This window comes from Mustela erminea, chromosome 5 (genome assembly GCF_009829155.1).
Source record: "Mustela erminea isolate mMusErm1 chromosome 5, mMusErm1.Pri, whole genome shotgun sequence".
NCBI lineage: Eukaryota > Metazoa > Chordata > Mammalia > Carnivora > Mustelidae > Mustela > Mustela erminea.
The window spans coordinates 120436096-120461332 of record NC_045618.1 but is presented as its reverse complement, the minus strand read 5'-3'; the positions used below and the strand labels follow the sequence as shown (position 1 = coordinate 120461332).

At 40.3% G+C, this 25237-nt stretch overlaps 1 protein-coding gene and 1 long non-coding RNA gene across 4 annotated transcripts in view; both read left to right on the top strand.

The window, feature by feature from the left end:
- Window positions 1–3383: 3383 nt before the first annotated feature.
- On the top strand, window positions 3384–15200 carry LOC116590027. The gene is made up of 3 exons (XR_004285494.1): window positions 3384–3509; window positions 3603–3607; window positions 15188–15200. It is a non-coding gene; the product is annotated as an uncharacterized LOC116590027 (long non-coding RNA).
- Window positions 15201–16231: 1031 nt separating this feature from the next.
- SPATA7 (spermatogenesis associated 7) overlaps window positions 16232–25237 on the top strand; it is a 40601-nt gene continuing 31595 nt past the window's right edge. For 2 of the 3 annotated variants that reach the window (XM_032344747.1, XM_032344745.1), the window contains exons 1-3: window positions 16232–16399; window positions 22793–22867; window positions 25122–25217. In XM_032344747.1, coding sequence (XP_032200638.1) covers window positions 16381–16399; window positions 22793–22867; window positions 25122–25217 — 190 coding nt within the window. In that variant the 5' untranslated portion in view covers window positions 16232–16380. The remainder of the gene's footprint in view (window positions 16400–22792; window positions 22868–25121; window positions 25218–25237) is intronic. The other variant, XM_032344748.1, reaches the window with a different exon arrangement.

Here is a 25237-nt window from a genome sequence, read left to right as displayed (position 1 = left end):
TGCCTCTCTGCCTACTTGTGATCTCTGTTTGTCAGATACATAAAAAAAATCTTAAAAAAAAAAAAAAGGAAAGAAAATATTTTTTCCAAGTCCATGGCTTATCTTTGCCTTTTCCTAAGAATGTCTCTTACAGACCAAATGTTTTTAATTTTAATAAATTGTAATTCATCAATATTTTTCCTTTTATGGACCATACTTTTTTTTTTAATTAATTTTTTATTTTTTATAAACATATATTTTTATCCCCAGGGGTACAGGTCTGTGAATCACCAGGTTTACACACTTCACAGCACTCACCAAAGCACATACCCTCCCCAATGTCCATAATCCCACCCCCTTCTCCCAAACCCCCTCCCCCCAGCAACCCTCAGTTTCATGCTCTGTCAAACCCCACAGCAGGCAAGTTTCCTCCTATGTTTTCTTCTCGAGGTTCTATATCTTCTGGCTTTGCACTTAGGTCTATAATTCATTTTGAATTAATTTTTGTAAAAGGTCTGATATAAATGTCTAGGTTAATTTTTTTACAGAGAGACGTTCAGTTGTTCCACCACCATTTGTTGAAAGGACGATTCTTTCTACATTGAATTGTCTTTGCAGCTTTATAAAAAAATGCAGCGATTGTATTTGGATGAGTCTATTTCTGGACTCTCTGCTGTTGTGTTTATCTGTTCTAAATTTCACCAACACCACTTTGGCTTGATTATAGGAGCTTTACAGCAAGTTGTGAAATGAGGTAATGAGGTTTCCAACTTTGTTTTTATTTTATAAAACTCTTTTAGCTATTCTAGTTCCTTCACTTTTTCATATAAATTTCAGAATCAGCTTGTTGAGATCAGAAAAGAGGCATATAGTTAGATCTTATTTCCTAACAATTCTGATAATCTGTCTTTTAATTAGTGTATAGGTCACATGTAAAATGGATTAAAATCTACCTTCTGGGGCACCTGGATGGCTCAGTTGGTTAAGCCTCCAACTTTTGGTGTCAGCTCAGGTTGTGACCTCAGGGTCCTGGGACAGAGCCCCACATTGGGCTCCATGCTCAAATCTGCTTGAGATTCTCTCTCTCTTCACCCTCCACCCCTCCTGCTCATACTCTCTCTCTCTAAAATAAATCTTAAATAAAAATAAAAATTTTTAAATATTAGATCTACCTTCTTACTAGCTATTATTTGTTCCATCATTTGCCTCTTTTTCCATTTTCTCTGTCTACTATCAGGTTCACTGAGTATTTCTTAGAATTCCATTTGATCACTTCTATAGATATTATTTACTTCAGTTTTTTTTAAGTGTTTAGTAGAGGGGCACCTGGCATCTGACCCTTGATCTCAGGATTGTGAGTTCAAGCTCCACATTGGGCACAGAACCTACTTAAAAAATAAATAAATGGAATGAAATGTTTGGTGGATGCCCTAGGTTTACAATACGCATCTTTAGTTAGTGAGAGTCTACTTGCAAATGTCTTATACTCCTTTACTTGTGTTTAAAGAACTTCTAAAGGTATATCCCCAGTATATTCTCTGTTACACCTGAGAATCACTAAGGAGATGTGGAAAAATACAGCAATCCCAAGCTTAACCGAAAAAAATGTTTTTAAAGTAGGATCCATGCCCAGCGTGGAACCCAACACAGGGTCTGAACACATATCTGAGATCAAGATCTGAGCCAAGATCAAGAGTTGGACACTCAACTGACTAAGCCACTCAGGCACACCCCCAGCCCCAAAAATGAATTTAATCAGAATCTGGGGGGGGGGGGGAGGTTGAGGGGGGTACTGCAAGGCAAAAATTCCCAGAGATTCTTAGTAAGCAGCCAGGTTGGACCACCCATCCCCAAAGATCATGTGTTACCACCCAATGCTTATATGTGATGTATAGCCTGGGAAGGAGTTTGATTACATCTGTCATTGAGAAGGCAAAGTACGTGAGCAGTGCTTACACTTGGTAGCAGTACCAGTGACTGAGCACCTATTATCCTCATACATTTATGTCCACTGCCCATCCCCTGCAGGCTTTTGAGATTTCTGGTTTAGACTGTAACCATTAGAAGACACTGAATTATGGTGCAAGGAATGTATAAAAGCATGTTTAATGGAAATGGGTAAAAGAAATCAATTTCTTATAGGTGTGATATAACATGCCTCCCTCCAATCCATCAAGGAAGGACCAGGCAGACTAATTTATGTCCTCACCCTGAAACTTTTCAATTTTTATAGACGGTAGTGTCAACAATCTGAGAGTCTGGACGTGATTTAAGACCGTGAATAATTTTCCAAGAACAAAATATCAGTGAAATCACTAGCACTAAATCTGTCATTTCCCATAAGCAGCTTGATAGCATGAGTCCTAAAATAATTCTGAAGTTTAGAGGTTTGGCCTTTGTCAGAACAGTAGGAAAAGGCTATCTTTAAAAACACCCAGTTTTTCATAGAAGAAGGACTAGAAGCAACATTTATTGAATTCTGACTCTTATTTTAAAGGTTAGGAAACTGAGGGGCATCCAGGTGGCTCAGCTGGTTAAGCACTGACTCTTGATTTCAGCTCAGGTCATGATCTCAAGGGTTAGTCAGGCTCCCGCTCAGCAGGGAATTTGCTTAAGATTCTCTCCTTCTGTCCCTCCCCTTGCTTGTAAGTATGCATTCTCTCTCTCGCAAATAAATAAATAAATAAATAAATAAAATCTTAAAAAAAAAAGTTAGGAAAGAAGCTTATAAAAGTGCTTTGTTCAGGTTCACACACCTAGTCAAGACCACACAGTCCAAAGATTCTTTTTTTTTTTTAAGATTTTATTTATTTATTTGACAGACAGAGATCACAAGCAGGCAGAGAGGCAGGCAGAGAGAGAGGGGAGGGAAGCAGTCTCCCCGCTGAGCAGAGAGCCCGATGCGGGCTCGATCCCAGGACCCTGAGATCATGACCTGAGCCGAAGGCAGAGGCTTAACCCACCGAGCCACCCAGGCGCCCCAAGTCCAAAGATTCTGATCTCATTAAGTCTTCATTCTATAATGCTTCCATGTTCTCATAAACTAAGCCTTCAGATTGTTAGAAGAATTACTCAGGATAACTCCAGGAGTAGAGAATATGTGGGGAAATTCTATATAAAATTTGAATATAGGGGGTTTGGGGGGGTGTTTTTTAGTTTAATTTTATTTTTTCAGTGTTCCAAGATTCATGGTTTATGCACCACACCCAGTACTCCATGCAATACGTGCCCTCCTTAATACACCCCATCAGGCTCACCTAACCCCCCACGCCCCTCTGCTTCAAAACCCTCAGTTTGTTTCTCAGAGTCCACAGTATCTTACGGTTCATCTCTCCCTCCAATTTTCTCCCAATTCACTTTGCCTTTCCTTCTGCTAATGTCCTCCATGTTATTCCTTATGCTCTACAAGAAAGTGAAATCGTATGATAATTGACTCTCTCTGCTTGACTTATTTCACTCAGCATAATCTCCTCCAGTCACGTCTATGTTGATACAGAATTTAGGTATTCATCCTTTCTGATGGAGGCATAGTTAAAATTTGAAGATAGGTTAGATTTGTTTCAAGTCAGTTCCCAAATTGCTCTGATTAGAAATTATGAAAATACCCATATGTAAAGGTAAAGATACTGTTATATTTTTATTCTGACCATTCTATTGCAAGTGGTCAATAAAGTTACTTTTAGGAGGATCCATTTCCATAGTGTAGTTTGAAGATAATAAAAATTCTAGCTATGATTGGTTAAGATCATGTATAACACTGAGTAATAGAAAACCCAAAAGTTAAGTTATCTCTTTTATGAAAGTCTGACACAAGATTGGTGTCTCTACCAGGTCTATTCCAGGATCCATATAAATGCAGTAATTCCAGAGACTCATGTTCCTTCTAGCTTGTTACTATACTGAACATGGCCTTCGTTCTTAGGACCAGTTCCTGGGCCAAGATGGCTGCTCCAGGTTCTGCCATCACATCCACATTCCAGCCAATACAAAGAAAGAAAGGGAAAAAGAAGGGCATACTCCCGTCTTTATGGACATATTCCTAATATTACATACATCTCTTCTATCTTACACATTAACAAGAATGTTGTCACACATGAATGCTTCTTGTAAAGGAGAATGAGAAATGTTTTGATTTCCAATAACTCAACCAAAAATGGGGAGTGCAATTATTTTTTTAAAGGAAAATAGACATTGAGAGCAAGTAGTAGTCTCTATCGTAGCTTGTGAGAAAATCTTTTGTTTATTATATACAAATGATACAGATGAAAACAAACATTCTCAGCTGTCTGGAAAGCAAGATTTTTTTTTTTTAATGACCATGTTAGTGGTTAATAGTGATGTTCCTTTTTGGAACAGGATGATGGTCAGTGTTTAGTGGGATTTTTTCCCCTGGGCTCCCTACATTATAATCAAGACCCAAAATCAGAACAAAAAGAGATGGACAATTGCACTGTTATTTCTGAGAAATGCTGGTCTTGGACATAGTCACTGGGAGAAACAGTATTTCAGCAAAAAGCATTCTATCCACTGTATTAGTTTCCCAGGGTTGCTATAACCAATTCTGGTAGTTTAAAACAACAAACGTTTATTCTCTGAGAACTCAGGAGGCCTGAAGTCTGAGATCAGTATCACTGGGCCAAAATCAAAATGTCAGCAGGGTCTCTCTCTCTCTCCCTCTGGTGGTTCCATAGGACAATCTATTCTTTGCCTCTTCTGGCTTATGGCGGCTGCTGACGATCACTTGGCTTATGACCACATACTCCAGTCTCTGCTTCTATAGTCACATCATCTTCTCTTCCTTCTGTGTGACCTCCTTCTACTTCCCTCTTATGAGGAGGACACTTGTGGTTTTATTCAGGGCCCACCCAGATAAGCCAGGATCACTGTCCCTTCTCAAGATCCTTCATTTAACCACCTCTACAGAGACCCCCTTTTCCTTATAAAATAACATTTCTACGATCCAGGGATTGGGATCTGATATCTTTGGGTGGCCGACATTCAGCGTACTACAGCCACCAATAAGAAAATGTGAAGATGACTGGGAACAATGAAGTCATCACCTTTTGGTGGAGGGCATTTCTTACAAGGAGAAGCCATCTCATCTCCTGCCTCTCTTCTTTGTCATGGGGAAGAGGAGAGCTGCTTCCCCTCCTGGAAAGCAAGGGAGGAAGATGCCAAGAGAAACATTCATTGGTGGATTCATAGGTGCCTACGAAAAGGGGAATTCTCATTCCACTCCCTGGTTACATACATGTCTATGTTAGCCAGTGGTTCTTCTCACCTGCACCTGTGATCCAGGCAGAAGGGAATGAATTAAGGAGACAATACAATGTAGAGGGTAGTCAGACAGAGAGGGGCCACTCCCCGTCCCTGCACCAATCCATGGTTCTTGGTCCCCAAAAACGCCAAAAACAATTTCCCATATACCTGCAAGTCTATTAGTCTGGGGTCTACAGTCTGGTTGGGGATTGCAGTTGCCAGACAGGCTGATCCATTAAAGCTTTGGGGAGCAAAGCAGCCAGTGGGGTTCATTTGGAGTCAAATATTGCAACATATTACCAACATCTGGGGAAGCTGCTTGGCACTGAGACACCATCAGAAGGGCATTCCTCCAGACTGAGTTCATACTAAAGAGCTAGAACAACATCAACCACCCATGGAGAGATATGTGAAGACATCAAATCCAATAAGGAGCTTGTCTATTTTATTCCTTCTTCCTCTCCATCTTAGCAACAGAGGAGCCAGGACAAGGAGGTAGGGAGGGGGGAATGTGTGAAACCTGATCCCAGGCACCTCCAATACCATCCAGCAGAACCCACTAGACTGGCCAGTGCTACAGGTGGAGAAGAGAAGAGCTTTAGGTCTGACAAAAGATTGCATTTTAAGATAAACAGAACTGAGTCTTAAAAACAACTGAAGGTGCTTTTAATTTGTGGAAAATGACAAGAAAACTAAAGAATCAGGCTAAGGTGTCCTTAAGAGTCCCTCTGACCCTGTGAGATGGAACTTCATTAGAGCACAGGTAGAAGCAGGGATCTGGAAAAATAAAAGCTCTATGTTAACAAATAACATGGAGGACAAGGGGAGATGGAGAGAAGGGAGTTGAGGGAAATTGGAAGGGGAGGTGACCCATGAGAGACTATGGACTCTGAAAAACAACCTGAGGGTTTTGGAGGGGCGGGGGATGGGAGGTTGGGGGAACCAGGTGGTGGGTGTTAGGGAGGGCACAGATTGCATGGAGCACTGGGTGTGGTGCAAAAACAATAAATACTGTTACACTGAAAAGAAATAAATAATTTTAAAAAATTGTTGAAAAAAAAATGCTCTATGTTTTTAGCCTCGCTTGAAACTGAAACTTTCTTTAAAACCATTTTGTCTTTTAATCAGCACCAGCCTCTGCAAATCTGAGTGTGGCCTTGCCTACCTAGTCCCTTACCTGTACCACCCCCACACCCCACCGACCAACCTGTGGAAGCAGGGATACTGTTGTACTAAGCTGGTGTTTTCCAAATTTCAGTCTTTTAAGTGTCATCCGACATGAAGTTTGCCGTATTGTGATATCAGTAAACATTATTGTTCCCTTTACAGCTTTCTTTTGAATTTACTCACTTTTTAAATGAAACATTTTTAAAAGAAAAACTATGCCTTGATTATAATGGGAAGAATGGTAGTAATTGCCATAAATAAGCACCACAAAGACAAGAAAAAAGATACCCTCAAATACTATGGCCTGAGACTGAGTTTCGGCTTCTGTTTAAAGAGGAAAATTAGCGAAGGTGAATTTCCCAATGCCATAGGAGGATCACAATGAGACCTCTTATAATTAAGAGTGAGAGAATTGCAAAGGGAGTAACTTTCTCACGGGCTAATCAGAAATTATTCAACACTGTGACTGAGCCAAAAGGTATGGAATGCCAAAATTTCAAATGAGAGGAAGTTATTCCAGAATATAAAGACACCGTCAGGGTCACCTAGGTGGCTCAGTTGGTTGGGCATCTGCCCTTCGGCTCAGGTCATGATCTCAGGGTCCTGGGATGGAGCCCTGTGTCAGGCTCCCTGCTCCACAAGGATCTGCTTCTCCCTCTCCCTCTGTCCCACCCCTGCTCATGCTCTCTTTCTCTCTCTCTCTTTCTGAAATAAATAAATAAAATCTTTTTTTAAAAAAATACCATCGGTACATACCTGCCTCCACCATCTCACTAGCAGCTTTTACCACTACTTGGGACTTCACACTGAAGATGAGGTGTTAAAAGACGTCCTAGAATTTTAGAGCATGAAACACTATAAATGTGCCCATTAGGACTCTTTCCTTGCAAGTGAGAGCACAGAATTTATGGTTCCTATAACTGGTAGGTCTCGTTCAAATACTTCCACCAGAGCTGTACTGGGGGACTCTCCCTCTCCTTCCCTCCACTGTCCTCCCCCTCCCATCCTCCCTTCACTCTCTTTCAACCTCTCTCCCTCTCTCCCTGTTTCTGTTTCCCCTTATCTGTTGTATATGTGCTCTCCACAGAGAACAGGATAGCTGTCAGCAGCACAGACCTCTACCTCCCAGCTCAGCAAACCCAGCAGAAAGAGTCAGTGTTAATAGCTCTAGAAGCCAGGTCCCAAAGAGGATGCCGATAGAGTGGGATGTGACTAGGTTTCCGTGCCCATCTTTGAATCAATCCCCATAGCCGGTTGGCTGGACACATTCTGGCCAAGCCAGAGTCACCGTTCCCCTTTCCTGTGATGAAGGAGGGGCGGGAGAAGAGAAGGGACAGGGAAGGAGGAAGATGGAGAATATCACCCAAAGGACAAGGCATGTGCTTCCCACAGGAGGACAAGGGAGAGAATGCTGGGCAGACAAAAAATAACAGGTATTCGCAACAGACGCCTTCTCTGTGCCAGTGTAAGCAATTCGAAAAGAACTTAAGAAATTACTTAATGATACTAACATTCAAAAATACAAAGGGTAGGGGCACCTGGGTGGCTCAGTGGGTTAGGCTTCTGCCTGTGGCTCAGGTCATGATCTCAGGGTCCTGGGACCAAGCCCCGCATCGGGCTCTCTGCTTGGCGGGAAGCCTGCTTCTCCCTCTCTCTCTCTCTCTGCCTTCCTCTCTGCCTACTTGTGATCTCTCTCTGTCAAATAAATAAATAAAATCTTTTTTAAAAAATTAAAAAATAAATAAATAAAAATACAAAGGGTAAATGTGTGTTGAATGGTTACTGTCTGCGGGGAAGTGGACCCTGTCAATGCCCCTTCTTCGCCCGCTGATCCCAACTTTAATGCTGAGCCCCTGCACCTTACTGCCTAGAGGTTTCTCTGAACACTGCAGCCCACTTTACCTGCCCATTGGGAATTAACCACCTGCCCCTGGCAGCTCTTAGATGGCAGGTGGTGGATAAATACCCCAGCTCCCCATCCTCGGGTAGGGGTACTCCACTGTGTTTTGTTTCCCAGAGTTCCCTGCAGACACTGAGGTTCAGTTGTGCATGAATTGACGGAACACTTTACAGCCTCCTTCCCTTCTCTGTCTCACTTATGTACTCCCTACTGATGTTTACTAGGATGACCTCCTAAATAAACAACTTGTACTTGAATCCCTGTCCCAGAGTCTGCTTCTGGGGAGCCCACACTCTGGCAGCCGGGCAGGAATTTGGTAAGCTATTTATTCATAGTACCTCTGAGCATTCCCACAAGAATCACATAGACACAATTATTATGCTGTGATATCTGCAGTCAAATGCTATACCCCTGAGCTATACTCCCTATACTATGATATCTTACCTTCAAAGAAAGGGGGTCCTTGGTTGAAGTCAGACAGGAAATAGCAAAGCCAGGATTCAAAAGTAAGTAGAGTTCAACAGACACTTGATGGCTATCCCATGTTACCTGTCCAGCTTCCAGGATTACTATAAATGATCCAGAGAAAATATGTTTGTATCCCGTAGATTCCGAAAGGAAAATGGGATGGGGCGCCTGGGTGGCTCATTCGTTGGGTGTCTGCCTTCAGCACAGGTCATGATCCCTGGGTCCTGGAATTGAATCCCACATTGGGCTCCCTGCTCAGCAGGAAGTCTGCCTCTTCCCCTCCCTTTGCCCCTCCCATCCCTGGTGTGCAAACGTTCTCCCTCAAATGAATAAAATATTTTAAAATAAATAAATAAAATTAAATAAGTAAGTAAAAGGGAAATTGAGCTGAAGGGACACGGGTCTTACACAGAGTAGGTGCTCATCAGTTACTTGGAATAACTTCTTAATAAATTAATGGTTGAAATAACAGGTGACAGTTTTTAGTTTGCAGGATGTTATTAATGTGTTCTTTTCTGCCATCCTTGAAAAAGAAGCTGCCCCTTCTCAGGAATAATTCTCCAGTATAAAATGTTCCTAAACTCAATGTCAGTGATAGTCTCTCTGGATTATGGCAAAGTAATTATCTTCAGGGTGGAAGAAAAAACAGGCTCAACTGAGCTCTATTTCATTTTGAGAGAATAATATATGTTGGTCTTTTAGGGAAAAAATATGACTTTAAAATATACATACATTTATCTCAGGCAGCTGAGACACAGGTTTGCCCAAGAAAAGGGATATGAGAAAAGTCTCATTTACCCTTTCCATTTTATATGTCCATGATTGCACATGAAAATAATTTTTTCATTATTTTAGGTAGCATGTGCATAAAAGTGCAAACAGGCATAATGAAATGTCACTGAGATAATTGTCTAGCTGTCTACTTCCTGACTTAGTGGAATAAGCATTAAATCAAGAGTCATAAGCTGAGTTGTGGGAGCTAATTATTTATCTTCTCTGTGCTCCAGTAGTCTTTTCTGCTAGATGAGGGCTTTGGTTTAGGGATCACTGGCATCCTTCTAGCCCCCAAATTTTCTGACGTGCAAGGAGAAATATTTGTTCACCGCCAACCTTATTTAAAAAGTAAATTAAAGGACACCTGGGTGGCTCAGTGGGTTAAAGCCACTGCCTTTGGCTCAGGTCATGATCCCAGCGTCCTGGGATTGAGCCCTGCATCGGGCTCTCTGCTCAGCAGGGAGCCTGCTTCCTTTCCTCTCTCTCTGCCTGCCTCTCTGCCTACTTGTGATCGCTGTCTGTCAAATAAATACATAAAATCTTAAAAAAAATAAAAAGTAAATTAAGGAGGCTTGGAGAGTCACTCACTCTACCTTACTTGTCTGTTTATCGTACATAAGCATCTGCTCCACATGTTATAAATGAAACAGAAGAAGTCCTTCTATGCCCAGAGCACAATAAAAGTTTCTAGACTGTGTCCTCATTGTGGGAAGTGCCTCCTGAATTTACTTGTTGACTCACAATGTTTTCCTTTAATCTGAGGTTACCCATGGGTATATACGTCAGTGGACACTTAATGTTACATGACAAGAAGGTATTTTCATAACACATTTTCATACTGTTGGTCAATTTAGATTTTTTTTAAAAATATGAAACACAATGAGCTCTGAATAATTGTTTGCAGGCAAGGAAACGGAAAGACTCAAGGTCAGAGAAACCTCATATCTGAGCCAAATCAAATCAGAAAGTGAGCATATTTGAGGGGGTCAGGAAACCCCCCACTCTTATTGTCTAAGCCTACTTGTTCAAATACCCTAAAGAAATAATTAATAAAGTAGAAATCTGCATCTGAGTTTCCAATGGTGCTCTCCAAACACTAGGTTATCACGTCAAACCAAATGGCCCTCTCTCTTCAGTGCTGTCCACAAAGGTGGAAGCCATCTTCTACTGGCATCAGGCCTCTAGTGAAGCCCAAGTTCATTAAAAAGGGGACCGACCACCCCAAAGTTCATCCGGGACCAGTCAGAGTGATATGTCAAAATTAAGCGCAACTGGCGGAAACCCAGAGGCACTGACAATAAGGTTCGTAGAAGATTTAAGGACCAGATCTTGACGCCCAGGCTTAGTTACAGGAGCAACAAGGAAACAAAGCACATGCTTCCCAGTGGCTTCTGGAAGTTCCTCGTCCACAACATCAAGGAGCTTGAGGAGTGGGCGGATGTGCAACAAATCTCACCGTGCAGAGATTGCTCACAACATCTCCTCCAAGAATCCCAAGAACAGCCTGTTTGGCCATCACAGGGTCGCCAGTCCCATTGCCAGGTTGCACAGCGAAGAAAATGAATAGACAGCTTGTGTGCATGTCGTATTTGTGTTAATAAAACCATAAAACTAAAAGAAAAAAAAGTGGCATTGTCTGTATTGGAGCACTTTTGATTTACAAAAGAGCAATTTTTTGTCATTCACCTTAATAATTTAAAGTGTCTGGGGGGGTGCTCACTTTGGCAGCACATATACTAAACTGTTTGAGGAGTGTATTGAAGGCAGATATCCTAAAAGACAAATTACAAAAGGGTGCCTGGAGAGGAGATTGAATCCCTAAGGAAAACTGGATAGGGCATCAGTAAAGGATGGTTTTCACTGGCGGCTTCTAAAACCCGGTTGCTGCTGTTGTTGTTATTGTTGTTTTAACTGGTTTATGCGTGGCAGTTTGTGAATCATAGATGCACTTAGAAGAACTTGTCCCAGAAATCTGCAATGTCCCAGAAATCTATTAATTGTTAAAACTCCAAACTCTGCTTTAATTTTTTTAAATTTTATTAACATACAATGTATTTTTTTCCCAGGGGTACAGGTCTGTGATTCATCAGTCTTACACAATTCAAAGCACTCACCATAGCACACACCCTCCCCAATGTCCATCACCCAGCCACCCTAACCCTCCCACTCCCTCCCCTCCAGCAGCCCTCAGTTTGTTTCCTGAGATTAAGACTCTGTTATGGTTTGTCTCCCTCCTAATCCCATCTTGTTTCATTTTCCCCTCCTTTGCCCCCACGACCCCCCCATCCTGCCTCTCAAATTCCTCATATCAGAAAGATCATATGTTAATTTTCTTTCCCTGATTGACTTATTTCTTTTAGCATAATACCCTCTCGTTCTATCCACGTCGTTGTGAAACAAATATTACCAGGATAGACTAACGACTTAGTTACGCTTTTTTGTTTTGCTTTGTTTTTTAGTGGTGAAGTCACCTGTAAACAGAGAACACATTAGGTGGAGATTATCCAACCTTTGGGCTGAGCATTGCCCCTGATGTATTGTGGCAACTGATTGGCAGTGGAAGAACAGATAAAATGCTCTTCCTAAGCTATGGGGACAGGTTACCTAGTAACCACAGAATGATTAAATTCTGTTCACAGAGACTTGTTCTCTTAATTGGACGAAAAGATTTAAAGAACACAGCTGGAGAGAAACTGGAGCCACGGAGGACTGTGACAGGCGTCAGTGGGCCTCATGTTGGCAGTTCTAGCAGCCTTCACTTAAGGGCCACAGTATGGGATTGAATCCTTTGTTAGTAATAAGCAGCATCGAGGCTGCCTACAGACCATAATTCTGTGCTCCCCTCACCTATAGGAAAAATGAAGATAAGGTATGCAGTGGAGCATATTAAGTGTAGTGCAAACTCCATGTGGCAGTATAGTTCTGAGAGTGACCATTTCCTGTGTACAAGATTATGTTTGTGCTCCGATATCAAAGTTCTATTCTTTACTAGAATGCAGAATGGTCATTTGGGGTCAGTATATCCTGTTACCACTCCCTTTTGTCTGTTAGGCACATGTTGGTTTATAGAGAATTATGGTCATTCCGTTCTCCCCAGCTTTGACAATAAAAGTAAGAAAAACCAAGTTCTAGGTTGACAATGATTTTTTTTTTCCCTTTGGTCCATTAAGGACCTTTAGGTAACACAGTCATTTTTTTCTTGTGCTCAAAAAAGAACTCAGCATGCATGTCACTAACTATAACTGGAAAAGCTCTACCTGAGAGTCACTTTCAAAAATGTCTTTCAGGGGACACCTAGGTAGCTCAGTTGGTTGAGAGCCCGACTCTTGCTTTTGGCTCAGGTCATGGTCTCAGGGTTGTGAGATCGAGCCTGATATTGGGCTCCATACTAGGCATGAAACCTGCTTAAGATTCTCTCTCTTCCTCTAACCGTCCCCACCTCATGAATGCGCTCTCTCTCTCTCTCCAAAAAAAAAAAAAAAAAAAAAAAAAAGTGTCTTTCAGTTAGACCTCATACTCCTTGAGTAAGATTTATAAGTTAATACTGCCTCAGTTGGGCTGCTCTCCGAATAGGGAAACAGCTTAAAATTTTCTTAAAGCCCCCTCTAGTGACAAAAAACAAATTAATCCGTTAATAACATGCTAATATTTCCAAGCTGCAAGTTCTGTTCTCTCTTTTAATATTAGATGAATCAATAGTTACAGTATTTTGATTGGAGAATGATTAAGAGATTGTCAATAACTCATGATCTCAAACACTCTTTAGTCACCAAAACCTAAGGGACTTTGGTTTGAATCTGAAGTCAACACAAAGTGCACACACATCTTGTAATTCTACTTCTTTTACTCTGCCCTGTTATCTATTTCTTTAAAAATTTTTCCTAAATATTTGTTTTTGTGCTTCAGGGACTTTAGGGATTACAATATGTTCATCAGAACCCAAAGAATGGAAAAAGATTATCTTGGGCTTTTACATCTTGTTGCTTTTATTACGTTTATTGGATAAATTTCACTGTGGTGTTAAGCATGTCCTAACAGACAAACATGAGTTCCAGGAATCCTCTGAATTATGAAACTAAGGGTTATCTATAAATATACAGATTAAAATGTATAAATGATAATATAATATGATTTTTAAATGTAAAGTAAAATGCAATAAATAAACTATATAGCATATGTATTAGACTATATATTATGGTATGTGTGACATACAGTTTATTTTATTCAGATCTCTAGTTCCAAAGGGTTTAGAGCTCCCCCTATAAAATATAGGTTTAACTGAGCCATTAAAAAAAAGCCACCTATTAAAGGGATTTAGAGATAAATAGAAAAATACACTATGAATGATTATTGCAACTGAGCATAAATCTTAGTTTCAAGCTTCCTGTCAGCTAAGACAAAAAGGGAAACCCAATAATAAAAGTAAGCATGCCAATTAATTAGGGAAGAAAAAGATTTTCCTTCTAAAGTATATAAATTTCTAGATATCAATAAAAAATATACCTTTGGGGGCGCCTGGGTGGCTCAGTGGGTTAAAGCCTCTGCCTTCGGCTCAGGTCATGATCCCAGGGTCCTGGGAGGAAGCCTGCTTCCTCCTCTCTCTCTGCCTGCCTCTCTGCCTACTTGTGATCTCTGTCAAATAAATAAATAAAATCTTTTAAAAATATATACCTTTGGAATAAATTCTTAATATGAAATTCATATTTAAATATACAATAAAAAGCTTTTAAGAATGCCAAGATTCCAAGTCTATTGCACCTGGTAGTTATGGTAGTGATCCCCCCGCCACTGGAAGGATGTTTCTGGGAACTGACTCTACCATAAGCCCATACTGGCTGCATGGATCTGTCTATGATCACAATTGCCTCCTGGGAATGGCAACCGGAAAGGACCCTCACTTTCTTCTTTATACACACCGACTGAAAGTCAAGGACAAATTGAATTGAACTTATGATAATGTTCGCTGCTAAAATTGGAGAGAAAAAGTAAATTCTTGAAAGAATTGGAACAAAATCCTTAAATAATGAAATGAGATGGCTTCAGTTGAAGTTGGATACCAAGTACATTCTCCTAGTCTTGGAGATTCTTTCCTATTTCAAAGCATTATCTACTTTTCATCCTAAGTTTTACTTTCATCAGAGGAGCTGGCATCACCTGGGTGAACCAAATCACTGTGTTACCTCTCCCAGGGGTGTTTGCCCGTTAAGCTTTTGCTGTAATTCAATTTAACAAATGTTTACAGAAGGCCTATTCTGTGCAAGGTATTTTCCAGATGCTAGTAGTGGAATAAAAGGCTTCATGTTCTTAGATAGGGATTTCAAGCATCAGTGAATAGGTAGGCAAGTGAGTTTCGTTCTCTGGGCAACATCTGACTCTGCCCCTGTATCCTTCTAAATGACCTTTGTTGTTGGGGCCACAGAGCCATCACACATACTGACACATTCCTCAAATTTTTAGTCTAATTTTCTCCTTTCCCTGGTTTTAGAGAACCAGGAGTACAGGTGTTACTGTAGCTGAATTTCTGGCTTATTCCCCTTCCCTTGCTATGACAAGGGAAAGGGAATAACTCCCTTATGTCTGGATTTTTCCTTAGGAAAGAGAAAAACTATTATTTCTTGAAAACCTCGTTTTATTTTCCAGGCAGTGTATATATTTATCCTTGCAAGTGTTAGTAGCATCATTTACATTTTAGAAAACAAGGACCTGAGGCTCAGAGAGGTTTCCAAACAAGGACCCAAGCTGACAAGTGGCAGAAAAGTTCCATATACCTGACTCCAAAGCCAGTATTTTTTCCATCACACCAGCCGATCTCAAAGGAGGTGCAATTTTGCCCCCCCACCCGGGAAATTTGGCATTTTTGTCACAACCAGAGGTGGAAAGCGTGGGTTACTACTGTCCTCTGGTGAGTTGAGGCCACGGATGCTGCTAAACGTCCTACCATGAACAGGGCACCTCCCACAACAAAGAATTATGCACCCAGCCCAAAATGTCAGTGGTGCCCCTGATGAGAAGCGAGCGGTACCTTACAGAACGCTCCCTGCCCTATTGTGATCTTATTTCCAAGAATCCAAAGGTAGGTCTGCTTCACAATTAAAGTGTAGAAAGTCACAGAACGCCTCGTTCATATTACAACTCTGTTCAGCGTAAAGAAAAAGATTGGAGCCTTAAAATGAAAACACTGGCTGTGGGGAGAGAAGAGGAGTAGAGCTCAGTACGCAGAAAGGAAATGCAAACTGATTATTGAGGTTAAAAATCAAGATGTAAATATATAGACTTTTTCATCCCCAGGATTTTCACTAATCCAAGTGTTCACGAGCTACTTTGAAATTTAACTATTTGGACCTGGTTAAATGTTAGCCAGACCTCAATCAACATCTGCGTTTGATTTTTATTTTTATTTTTAATTTTTTTTCCCTGGGACCCAGGGGCCGTGGATGCCAGATGAGACCACCTTGTCGCCTGCTCTTCCCGCAGGTCAAGACCTGGCAGGTGCTGGTGACTTGGCTCCTGACAGGAGGTCGCTCTGTGACCCAGAGCCACAGACAGGCATTTCAGGCACTTTCCCCGCCCAGTGCCCCCATCCTCAACTGCTCCCCGCCTTTTCTGGTACCCCCGGGGGCGGGGCTGCGGGAGAGCACGTCCCTGCGCCGTGACGTCACAATCCTAGCGCCACGGCCCCGGCCCTTAGCAACGGGCCTGACGACGGTCTCCGGCAGCTGCGGCCCCGCGCCGCCTCCTGCGCGCCAGTCCTCTGCTGCGGGGCCAGGCCCGGCCCGGGGAAGGACCGAAGGGGTCCTAACGTGTCCCCACGGCGGCTGCAAGAGAATCTAAGCATGGATGGCAGCCGGAGAGGTAAAGGGAGCTCTCGCAGTGACGGCCGCCTCACGTCGGCCCTAGCTCCGGGCCTGGGATCCGGGATGCGGGTCGCGGGTGCACGGGTGCAGGAGCGCCCTGGGGGCTGCCGCTCCTCTGTTCAGTCGCCACTGTTGACCCAGGTGTTATCCCGCGCACTGGAGGGAGGCCCTCCTTGCTCAGAATTTGTGGCCCTGACTCCTGGAACCCTGGTCACCTGAACTGCGGGTCATGCAGCCTTTTTCACCTCGGTGCCTCAGAGTCAGAGGAGCTAAATTTGGTCTTCAGAGTCAGACCTCCCAGAGCCCCAGATCAAAGCCCCCGCTCTACGCAAGGGGCGACACCCTTTCCTGATCCCTGGAAGGTGGCAGTAAAACAATCATGTCCGAGTTCTTGAAAATTAAATGCAGATAATATGTAACTCCTGGCATATTTTAAGTAATCAGTAAATATGAAATCTTTCTTCTGTAACCACCTGCCTCCCCACAAAACAAGTAACCCAGGAATTCTCTAACTTTAATGTGAAAAGGAATCCCCTGGAAATCATGTTAAAATGTAGATTATGAGTCAGTACCTCTGGTGGGGTCTGAGATTGTGCATTTCTTTTCTTTTTTTTTTTTTTTTAAAGATTTTATTTATTTATTTGACAGATCACAAGTAGGCAGAGAGGCAGGCAGAGAGAGAGAAAGCAGGCTCCCTGCTGAGCAGAGAGCCCGATGTGGGGCTTCGTCCCAGGACTCTGAAATCATGACCTGAGCGGAAGGCAGAGGCTTAAACCCACTGAGCCACCTAGGCGCCCCAGATTGGGCATTTCTAATAAGCTTCCAAATGATACAATGTTGCCGGCTGCAGTTTTAGTGGCGAAAGACTAATCCATAATCACTGTGTACACCTGCACTTTATTCTTAGGGTAGAACTCTTGGGGCCATATAACTTTAAATCTCTATGAATTCACTCAATCCAAATAATTTGCATTTTCACATTTTCTGAGCAAAGAGAGTTCTTGCCTCAAGCCAGATAAAGTAATCTCCAGATCCTCCCTCCCAATTATCACTTTTAAAAGTATCTTTAAAGCAAGCTGCTAGATAGTTCCTTGCAATAAGTCTTGCTTTGAATATGAGTGTGCCTTTATTATGTAATCATTGGTCAAAATAAGTGCTGTTCTGAATATAGGAAATTACTATCCATTGATAGCAAACTGTATATTCTGACACTCTATCAATCTAAATTCCAGGAAAAGCTAACCAACTTGCCTTTATAGTTTTTAGAAATTTTGCAACATAAGCTACCCTTGCTGTGTACCAGAAATAATTCTCAAGCTATCTCTTGATAGGTATTATCCTTATTTCACAGCAAATAAACTAAGAGATCATAAATAACTTGCCAAGGTCACAGTAAGCAGCAGAACAGTCTTTATTTATATCCAGAAGAGGAATGTGAAATCCTAGAGCTATTGTGTTTTACTTACTGTCCCATGGCAGAGGTGGAAGTATGGGAAAAGATGTATGTAAAATTTTAAGTATACAGGCATACCTCAGACATAATGCAGAATCCATTCTATTGAAGTAAAGCAAATATCTCAATAAAGTGAGTCAAAAGAATGTTTTGGTTTCCCAGTGTATATAAAAGTTGTGTTTACTCTACACTATAGTCTATTAAGTATGCAGTAACAGGGGCACCTGGGTGGCTCAGTGGGTTAAAGCCTCTGCCTTCCGCTCAGCGGGTCCTGGGATGGAGCCCGCATTGCATTGGGCTCTCTGCTCAGCAGGGAGCCTGCTTCCTCCTCTCTCTGCCTGCTTGTGATCTCTGTCTGTCAAATAAATAAATAAAATCTTAAAAAAAAAAGTATGCAGTAACATTATGTCTAAAAAAACAATTTGTAACATTATGTCTAAAAAAACAATGTGTACCCTGATTTAAAAATACTTTATTGCTAAAAAAATTGCTAGCCATTATCTGAGCTTTCAGCAAGTACATAATCTTTTTGCTGGTGAAAGGTCTTGCATTAATGTGGTGGCTGCTGACTGGTCTGAGTAGTGGTTGCTGACCACTGAGGTGACTGTGGTATTTCTTAAAATGAAACAACATTAGAGGTGCCTGGGATGCCCAATGGAGCATGTGATGCTTGATGTACGGATCATGAGTTTGAGCCCCACACTGGGTGTAGAGATTACTTTTTAAAAAATGAAATCTTTTAAAAAAGAAGGAAGGAAGAAGGAGAAAAGGAAAAGAAAAGACAACTTTGAAGTTTGCCACATTGGTTGACCCCGCCTTTAATGAATGATTTCTCTGTAGCTTGTGATGCCCTTTGATGGCGTTTTACCCATAGTACAGCTTCTTTCAAAACTGGAGTTAATTCTATGAGCTAAGTTTAGGTAGTATTCTAAATCCTTTGTTGTCATTTCAACGATCTTCCCAGCATCTTTACCAGGAATAGATTCTCAAGAAGCCACTTTCTTGGCTTGTCTTTAAGAAGCCACTCCTCATCTGTTAAAGTTTTATTGTAAGATTGCAGCAATTCAGTCACATCTTAAGGTTCTACTTCTAATTCTAGTTCTGTCGTTATTTCTGCCACATCTGCAGGTACTTCCTCCCCTGAAGTCTTGAGCCCCTTACTCATCCATGAGGGTTGGAATCAGTTTCTTCCAAATTCATATTAATGTTGATATTGTGACTTCTTCCTACAAATCAGAAGTATTCTTAATGGCATCTAGAATGGTGAATCCTTTCCAGAAGGTTTTCCATTTACTTAGCTCTGATCCATCAGTGGAATGGCAGCTGTAGCCTTAAGAAATGTGTTCCTTAAATAATGAGACTTGGAAAGTTGAAATTACTCCTTGATCTGTGGTCTGCAGAATGGATATTGTGTTAGCAGACATGAAAACATTAATCTCATTGTACATCTCCATCAGAACTCTTGGGTGACCAGGTACCTTGTCGATGACCAGTGTATTTTGAAAGGAATCTTTTTCTGAGGAATAGGCCTCAAGAGTAAGCCTAAATTATCCATTGAGAGGCACCTGGGTGTCTCAGTTGGTTAAGGGACTGCCTTTGACTCAGGTCATGATCCCAGGGTCCTGGGATGGAGCCCTCCATGAAGCTCCCTGCTCAGCAGGGACCCCGTTTCTCCCTTTTCCTCTTCCCCTGCTTGTGTTATCTCTCTCTTTCTCTCTCTCTGTCAAATAAATAAAAATAAAATCTTTTAAAAAAATTTTTAATCTATTGAGCGCGCACACACACACACACACACACACACACACACATAACCACCCTAAAGTATTCATTAAACTGTGTTGTAAACAGATGTGTTGTCATGTGGGCATTGTTGTTCCATTTATAGAGCACTGGCACAGTAGATTTAGCATAATTCTTAAGGGCCCTAAGATTTTCAAAATGGTAAATGAGCTTTAGCTCCAACTTAAAGTCACCAGCTGCATTATTAGCCCCTAGCAGGAGAGTCAGCCTGTCCTTTGAAGCATGACAGCCAGGCATTGACTTCTCCTCAGAGACTCTGGAAGTCCCAGATGACATCTTCCAATATAAAGCTGTTTCGTCTCCATTGAAAGTCTGTTTAGTGTAGCCACCTCAATAATGATCTTAGCTAGATCTTCCGGATAACTTGCTCCTTTACCTTATACTTCTATGTTTAGAAGTGTTTTTTTTTTTTTCTGAAACCTCATGAACTAACCCCAGCAAGCTTCAGACTTCTCTTCTGCAGCTTCCTTACCTGTTTCAGCCTTCATAGAAAAGAGAATTGGGGACTTGCTCTGGATTAGGCTTTGCATTTTTGTTTTTTTCTAGTTTTGGGTTGTTTTTTTTATTAGGCTTTGGTCAAAGGGAATATTGTAGCTAGTTTAATTTTTTATCCAGACCACTAAAACTTTCTACATGTCAGCAATAAGGCTATTTCACTTTCTTATCACTTATGTGTTTCCTGGAGCAGCACTTTTAATTTCCTTCAAGAACTTTACTTTTGTGTGTATAACTTGGCTAAATGTTTGACACAAGAGGCCTAGATGTGGCCTATCTCCACCTTCAACATGCCTTCCTCACTAAGCTTAATTATTTCTAACTTGATTTAAAGTGAGTTGCATGCTTCTGTTCCTTTCACTTGAACACTTATAGCTCATTGTAGGATCATTAATTGGCCTAATTTTAATATCTTTGTTTCTCAGGGAATAGGGAAGTCCAAGAAAGTGAAGATAGGTAGAGGAATGGCTGGTTGGTAGAGCAGTCAGAACATGCAACATTTATCAAGTCTCCCTTGATTCAGATCCAAAATCTGAGTCTATTACAGAAAATTGTGTAAACTTGGGCAAATCTTTGTGCTTTACTTTAAAGTGAGGGTAATGATAATACCTATCTCATAGGATTGTTATAAGGATTAAATGAATTTATAGTTACCAAGTGCTTAGAACAGTTCCTCCCTCGCACAGTTAGTGTTCAGTATATTGGCTTTTGACTACAAGTGAAGAAACCCAATTCAAACTGGTTTAGAGAATTTTCAGCTTCTGTAAAGAAATGGCTAGTAATGTCTAGTACTGTCAAACATGGTTAGATCCAGGGACTCAAATGAAATTACCAGGAATCTTTCTGTCTTCCATTTCTATCTGTTAGGCTTCATTCTCCAACTGGTTCCCTGTCTGGTACAAGATGGCCACCAGGAGAACCAGACTTCTTTCCGTCTTATACTGGGCTCCAGCCAAGTAGAGAGAGTATCTCTTTCCTAATAGTTCCAGTAAAAGTCCCAGGATTGTGTGTCATTGGCTGGACTTGGATTACATTGTTATTCCTGATTCACTGAACATAACTGGTCAGATTTGGATTATATGCCCAACCCTTAGCTGTGAGATAAGCTCTACTTGAATTACTTGGTATAAGAGTAAGGCAAGAGTAAGGCAACCCAAGTGCAAGTTGAGGTTCTATTTCCAGATAAAGGGACATTGGATTCTAGGCAGGCAAAACGTGAAACACTTTGTTTTCCTCCAGAGAAACAAGATTTGCTAGAGAGGTTTTGTTGGTCATTTTGCTTTTTTTGTGTGTTGAGGGCTCAGATCCCCTTCTTTCCTGATAGAAACAAACTATGCTAATTTCATGACTTTCATTATCAACTCAAATGGTATCACCTTGACCTCTCTTGTCCCAAATAATAAGTTAATTTTTTCCTTCCTGCTCTCTGGTCTGTGATAGAGAAGGATCTTCTCAGATAATCAGATCTCAAGTATTTTTTATTTTAGTCTTTTCTAGTAGGCTTTGTTCTCTGGCCTGGATTTTAGTTCTATCTCAGTACCTCTCTTTCCATTTTCATTCATCCATGTTTCTTCCAGACTTTGTGTCCCTTCCACCCCTTTTTAGCTTACAGCAGCCTACCGGAGAGCAGATTGACCATTTTACCCTCTTAAAACACATCTTAGGTATACACTATTCATATTAAATTCATATTTAAATTCTATTAAAATCTATAACTCAGCCTTTTTATCTTGAAGGCTACTCCTCAAAACACAATTCACTTCTGGGAGAGAGAAATTAATTTTGTGATGAGGTATATATCTAATTTTCTGACGTTCCATTTGGTCTGAAAGATGAGACACTGACTTTGGGGAAATAGCGAGGATCCAAACAAGAGCATAACGGGGTTGGACAAGATGAACCTTAAGACATCTTTTAGTAATTAAGTTCTGATTCTGACATTTTTATATATTTATGTTATACATAGTAACATTATATAATTTCTAATTTATTAAACTACTTTGTGAGAGGATTACTTTCTTAAAATTACTTCTGGGACGCCTGGGTGGCTCAGTTGGTTAAGCAGCTGCCTTCGGCTCAGGTCATGATCCCAGCGTCCTGGGATCGAGTCCCACATCGGGCTCCTTGCTCGGCGGGGAACCTGCTTCTCCCTCTGCCTCTGCCTGCCATTCTGTCTGCCTGTGCTTGCTCTCTCGCCTTCTCTCTCTGATAAATAAATAAAATCTTAAAAAAAAAAAATTACTTTTAAGAACAGGCTTACTTTTGATTAACTGAAATAGTTAATATTTAGGTATTAACTCAAAATCTCACTTCTACTATATCTCCAAATCATTAAAAAATCTGAATAAAATTAATATATATCAAATAACATAATGAGGCATTTATCATTTTATTCAGTGAAACTAACGTCTCAGGGTACAGCTGAAAACAACTTATTTTTTTAAGAGATAGCCTTTTATCTTCTACAGCAGTAGAATTTTTGTCTGTCTGATATATCATTGCTGATTAGTATCATGATTGAATAAAATTTTAAACAACTCTGAAAGTTAAAATCAAAGATATATTTATTATTTTTAAATATTCAATATTGCTGTTGTACAAGTTGTGTTTCATTTATCCTAATTTATATTTTTTTGTTAAAAGTCAGAGCAACCTCTGTCCTTCCCAGATATGGTCCACCATGCTTGTTTAAAGGACACTTGAGCACCAAAAGTAATGGTAAGTGAGGTATTTGGGTGGTAAAAGATTATGTGTTAAAAAGTTGACTGTTTACTTATTTATAAATTATAGGACATGATGAAAAATTACTTCAATCAGTATTGGACTTCATATGGTTAATTACAGTTAAATATTATAGGAATTCTTGAGATGAAGGAATTTAGGAAGCCATCCTTTCAAACTAGTGTGGTGCCCAGGATGTGGCCCTGGCTGCTGCCTGCTCCCTGCTGCAGCTCCAGCCCCTCTCTCCGGGCTGGCAGACCTCCCTGGCTTCCCACGCCTTCCTGGGTAAAAGGATGATTTGGAGGTTAGTAAAGACACTGGCGCTGAAAAGGAAAAGTTGTACAGATAAAAAGAGCACTTGAAAAATGCATTTTGTATCAGAAGTAAACACCTATGATTTTATTTTTACATCTGGATTTCTAGATTCTATGAAAAAAATCTATATTTTCATTTTTAAAGTCTTTAACTTTTTAATGTGAACTTAAAATATATTTTTATAATTATAGCTTCAAAATTTAAACTCTGGGTTTTTTAAGGCAAAATGATTTAAGTCTTTTTTTCCTTATTTTCATGAAAAATCTTTGATACTGGTTCATGTAAAAGTGAAAGAAGAAAAAAAAGTGAAAGAAGGATCACATTTTCAGTTAACTTATTTCTTATAATAAAGTATATGTACACATAAATCAGAGTCATAAATGTTGAAAAATTATTTCTAACTAAAAATCTAAAACTTGGGGCGCCTGGGTGGCTCAGTGGGTTAAGCCTCTGCCTTTGGCTCAGGTTATGATTTCAGGGTCCTGGGATCAAGCCCCACATCGGGCTCTCTGCTCAGCAGGGAGCCTGCTTCCCCCTTTCTCTCTGCCTACTTGTGATCTCTCTGTCAAATAAATAAAATCTTTTTAAAATAAATAAATAATAAAAATCTAAAACTAGATGTAAAATATACATACATTAGAAAAGCAGAATGAACAGCAATAAATAGTTTGCTGACTTTTTAACAATCTCTGCACAGCTGAAACTGTGGACTCTGAGAAACAAACTGAGGGTTTTGTCGGGGGTAGGTTGGGTGAGCCTGGTGGTGGGTATTGTGGAGGGCACGTATTACATGAAGCACTGGGTGTGGTGCATAAACAATGAATTCTGGAACACTGAAAAGAAATTTTAAAAAGTAAATAAAAATTTAAAAAAATATATGTGCAGAGCTGGTAAGGTTTAGTGGGTCTAAGTTGGAGGCTGCCTGGGTTCACATCTAAATTGTGCCCTTTATCAGCTGTGGGACCTTGAAGACCTTATTCACATCTCTCTGCCTTAGTGTCCATTTCTATTAAATGGTGATAATAATAACTAAATGAGTGTTTCCATGTTAAGAGCTTAGAACAATGCATGCATGGTACCTATTCAATGAATTTAATAGTAATAGTAGTATTGAGCTTATCATTATTGTATATCCTTATATTATGCATAGAATTTCCCTAGAAGGTTGCATAAAAATAATAATAGAGTTATGCTTCTGGGAGGGGAGGGAGTGGTCATGGCAGGAAGTTCCCGTATTTTTCAATCTTTATATGCCATTTTAGCTGTTGATTTCTTAAAACTATATGTATGTATTCTGAAGTCTGTTTTTAATGTTTAAAAGTTATGCCTACATTTATTTACATTTTATACATTTATACTAATATAAATTTCTAAGGTTTCTTTTAAACAGTGTAGATGAGATTGAGAAGTTTAATGTCTTGGAATTTCTATGTGACTATATTTGTCTTAAGATAGTCCTAATACTTGAAGAAGAGTGCAGTAAACTGATGGTGTTTTCAGGTGTAAAATTAGAAGTTGCCTCTCAGAAAAGAATCTTTGTATAGTATTTGAGTTTCAAATTTCTTTAATTTATTCAACTATTAACAATGCTAACATTATTTTATAATCAGCCAAGTGGCTAGACATTTTTAGTTGTGAGATTGAGACCTGTCAATAAGAAACAGTTTTGTAAATATAATGATAGATTATATTCTACATTTTCTTCCCAAACTCTCAGTCTTAGAAGAAAGGTTTGAACCCAAGTAGTCAATAGCACATCAGTTATCAGTGCAAGATTAAGGCTAGAACATATTCAGCATCACAGGTTAGTATGTCAGTTGGTTAATTTTCAGAACATTTTGTAAAAATGAGCTTAATAATCAGTATCTTGTTTATCTCATGATGAATTTTATATTAATTCTAAATATATAATTATTAAATATGTTTTAATTTTTAGCTTTTTGCACTGACTCCTCCTCTCTCAGACTAAGTACTCTCCACCTGGTCAAGAATCACATGGCTGTTCACTATAATAAAATCCTTTCAGCCAAAGGTAAAAATGTGCAAATGTGA